The 4208-nt window shown below is 32.9% G+C and overlaps 1 protein-coding gene across 1 annotated transcript; it reads right to left on the minus strand.

Annotated features, from left to right (window-relative positions):
* Positions 1 to 545: 545 nt before the first annotated feature.
* Positions 546 to 3067, minus strand: LOC107465516 (uncharacterized). Its single transcript, XM_016084495.1, has 3 exons — positions 2966 to 3067; positions 1911 to 2052; positions 546 to 814 (listed from the first exon to the last, which is right to left on the minus strand). Exons 1-3 carry the CDS (start codon positions 3065 to 3067, stop codon positions 546 to 548), a joined length of 513 nt encoding a protein of 170 aa, XP_015939981.1.
* Between the last annotated feature and the right edge of the window lie 1141 nt (positions 3068 to 4208).

Below are 4208 nucleotides of genomic sequence, written 5' to 3' on the forward strand. Positions count from 1 at the left end.
TTTAGTGAATATATCTGCTTGTTGTTCCTCTGATTTAACAAATTGAATATATATTTTTTCTTTTGAACATGTTCCCTTATTGAGTGAAATCTCACTTCAATATGTTTTGTTCTTAAATGCAAAATAGGATTTTTGAAAATATTAATGGCACTTATGCTATCACAAAATAAGGGAATATTATCAACATTTAATTTGTAATAATCTAACGGAGTTTTCAACTATAACAATTGGGAACAACAAGATGAAGCAGCAATATATTCGGCTTGACCACACATTCAAAGAACTGTGCAGAAAACAGTAAATACCAAAAGTACTTCTCCTATCAAATCTATCTCCAGCAAAATTTGCATCACAATAACCAATTGCAGAAAAATCATCAAACCTAGGATACCATAAACCAAAGTTGGATGTGCCATGAACATATATAATGATTCTTTTAACTATAGAAAGATATAACTCTTTTGATTGTGATTGGAATCTTGAACACATTCCAACACTTTACACAATGTCAAGTTTAAAGGATTTTAAATACCTTAGAGAACATATTATCTCTCATACCTAGTCTCATCAACATCTTTCTCAGTTTCACCCTTTTCCAACCATGAGTTTGGGTGCATGAAAGTGTCCATGGGTTTGGCATTCTCTATTCCAAACTTCTTAACTAGTTCATTGGCATACTTCTCTAGGTGAATAAAAGTTCTATTAGGAGTTTGTTTTATTTGAAGCCCAAGGACGAAGTTAGGTTTACCCATCATACTCATGTCAAATTCACTAGTCATGAGTCTACCAAAATCAGCACAAAGTGATTCATTAGCTGAGCCAAAAATTATGTCATCAATATAAATTTGAACTAGGATGAAAGAATCATTAGAATTCTTAATGAAAAGAGTAGTATCTGTAGTGCCTCTTTGAAAAACATTTCTCAAAAAAGAGAGAACTAAGTCTTTCATATCAAGCTCTTGGAGCATGCATTAAACCATAGAGTACTTTAGAAAGCTTGAAAACATGATTTGAAATTCTTTATTTTCAAAACCAGGAGGTTGAGTCACATACATTAGAAGGCACATTTCACATCTATTTGAAAAAGCTTAAAGCCACAATGGCAGCATATGCAAGGAGAAGCCTTATTGCTTCCATTCGGGTCACTGGTGTAAAAAATTTGTCAAAATATATTCCTTCTTCTTGGTCATATCCTTGAGCCACCAATCTTGCTTTTTTACTTGATATGCTTCCATCTTCACCCAATTTGTTCCTAAAAATCCACTTAGTATCCGTCACTTTCTTTCCAATTGGATTTGGAATAAGTGTCCAAACTTATTTGAGAAAGAAACGCCAAATTATTTTCTTCCAAAGCCCTTCTTGAAGTGGATCTTGTGGTGACACCTTGTGAGAGATCCCCAATGATGAACTCTTGAGCATAGTTTTTTAGAAATTTCCACCTAGATTTTGAGTTCTAGTTGGACTAAAGAGATCAACATGTAGCAATTCAAGAGGTCTTTTAGTAGAAATATCTCCCATTGGTTTGAAAAACTCTTTGTTTGTTTTCCCATTTGACATGCATCACAAGTGATGTCTTTGTCAAACTTGATTTTAGGAAGACCTTTCACTAAATCCCTTTTAACAAACTTGTTAATTTGAAACATGCTAGCATGGCCCAATATTTTATGCCATAACTGTTTTTCAGATTCTTTTGAGTGAAAACAAACTACATTTTGATTCTTAAGCTCATCTAGAGTGAGGTCATACACATTATCACAACATTTTGCCACAAATAAAACTTTATCAAAATTTTCATTCACAACAAGGCATTCTAATCTTTTGAAAATTACCAAGTAACCAAGATCACACAATTGGCTAATACTCAAAAGTAGAGAGATCTTTACCTACCTTTCTAATAGCAATAATTTTACCTTTACCGTCATCACCAAAAGTCACAAATCTTCCATTATACATGTTGGGTTTGACAAAGAATGTTGACTTTCTCGTCATGTGCCTAGAACATCCGCTATCCAAGTACCACATGTCTTTCTTCTTCTTGGATGCTAGGCAAATCTGCACACACTCTCAAGTAACCTTAGGTATCTAAAATAAGTTGGATCCTTTGAAGTTAATCCATCTTGGTTGTCAAAGATCATTGAAATCACAAATGACCTTGTATATTTTGTTTTCCACAACTATTTTGACAATAAAACATTGAGATAAAGAATGACCATGTTTATTGCAAGTAGAACAATGATTTCTGGATGCATGATGTTGAAAGTGATTAAAGGTGTGAAGCTAATGGTGATTAAAAGCTTGAAATTTTCTGCTTTTTGAAAAATGTGTATTTTTTTAAAAAAATTGATTTTTCGCAATTGCCCCAGTTTTTGCAATATAACCGAGACCATAAATTTTGAAATAGATTTGGTTTTTGATGATGATGCGTTTTTATCAAAATATGGTTTTTCAAAAGCAGCATCATTGTTAGAGAAATACCCAAGACCAGAATTATCAAATGAGGGTTTTGTTTCTGAAGATGATGCCATAATTTTAGTAAATAGGGTTTTTCAAAATCTATATCATTTTTAGATACATAACCCAAACCTGATTTTTCAAATAATGGTCTTTGATTAGCAAGTAATTTGTCCAAGTTGCTTGAACTATGTACAAATTTTGCTAAATCATTATTCAAACTTTTAATCATTGTATTCGATCTTTCATTTTCAGCAACGAGTTCTTGAGAAGGGTCAATAATGTGCTTTCCTTTGAACTTTTCAATTTCAGATTTTAAAAATCTATTTTCTTTAACAAGATCCATAGCACATTCGATTTTCTTCACTTTTTCTTTCAAAAAATCATTTTCTGTTTTCAAAGTTTTATTTTTAGATTTGCATTTATTATATTTATTCAACAATTTTTCAGAATAGTAAGTGAGATCATTAATAATAACATGCAAATCTTCAATGGACAAGTCAAAATAATTTACCTCATCTAATTGATCATGACCAGCCATAAAATAGATTTGTGCTTCATATTTGGAGTCTTCATCCTCATCCGAATGATTCTTTATATCCTCCCATGAAGCCATGAGCACCTTCTTCTTTTCTTTCTTCGCCTTGTCTTCCTTTTTGAGCTTTGGGCAATTGTATTTGAAGTGACCTGCCTCTTTGCAATGATGACATATGACTTTGCTTAGATCTTTCTTTTTCTCCTTTGAACTTGATCCATTGTACTTACCTCAATCTCCTAGAAAAAAAAATTTCATCATTCGAAAAACTATAATTAGATTCATCGTCCAATGATTCAAATTTTGCTTTTAGGGCCACTCCTTTCTTTTTTGTGTCATAACTGGTGTTTGTGGTTTCATATGCTAGAAGTTTGACTCTCAACTCATCATAGGTTAAAGGACTTAGGTTGTTGCTCTTGGCTAGGATAGTAGCTTTTGTTTCTTAATCTTTTATAAGGCTTCTAAGAACTTTTCTCACAAGGGTTTGTTTACTGTGGGTCATGCTCATAGCATGCAAGCTGTTTATGATGATTGAGAATCTCTCAAACATCTCATCAATATTTTCTCCATCCTTCAGGGAAAATATTTCAAACTTTTTTCGCAGCATATCAATCCTTGTTTTTTTGACTTGTTTGGTACTTTCTTCTGTGACTTGGATTTTATCCTAAAAATCTCCTTTGTCGTCTTACATCTAGATACCTTCCTATATTCCTCAAAGTTGATAGCACAATGCATCAAGTTGATGGCTTTGGCATTTAACTCGACTTTCTTCTAATCTTCATCATTCCATTCGGCTTCTTCCTTTGGAGTCACCACTCCATCAGAACTTGTCTTAGTTGAAACTTTAGGACCACTCACAATGATTTTTCATATGTTGTAGTCAATAAATTGAACAAAAATCCTCATCCTTTCCTTCCAATAAGCATAATTCTTCCAATTAAAGAAAGGAGGCCTATTATTTGACGGACCCTCCGTTAGAATGTAGGTCACAGTATTTGCACCCAAGTTATTAGCCATTAGACCTTTCCTCCAAGCTGTGAAACTTGATTTTTGAAATTAGGCTGGCCTAGAGAAGAGGGGGTTAAATCTGTGACCTTTTTTTAAACTTGATTAATCTTGCCTGAAACTAGAAAATGTAACTTAGCTTCTGTTCTGTCTGAGAGATAGATTATGCAGGAGACAATTTTATTTTGTCTATAAATCATGAAAAATAGAATCAGTG

Source organism: Arachis duranensis, chromosome 9, assembly GCF_000817695.3.
Source record: "Arachis duranensis cultivar V14167 chromosome 9, aradu.V14167.gnm2.J7QH, whole genome shotgun sequence".
NCBI lineage: Eukaryota > Viridiplantae > Streptophyta > Magnoliopsida > Fabales > Fabaceae > Arachis > Arachis duranensis.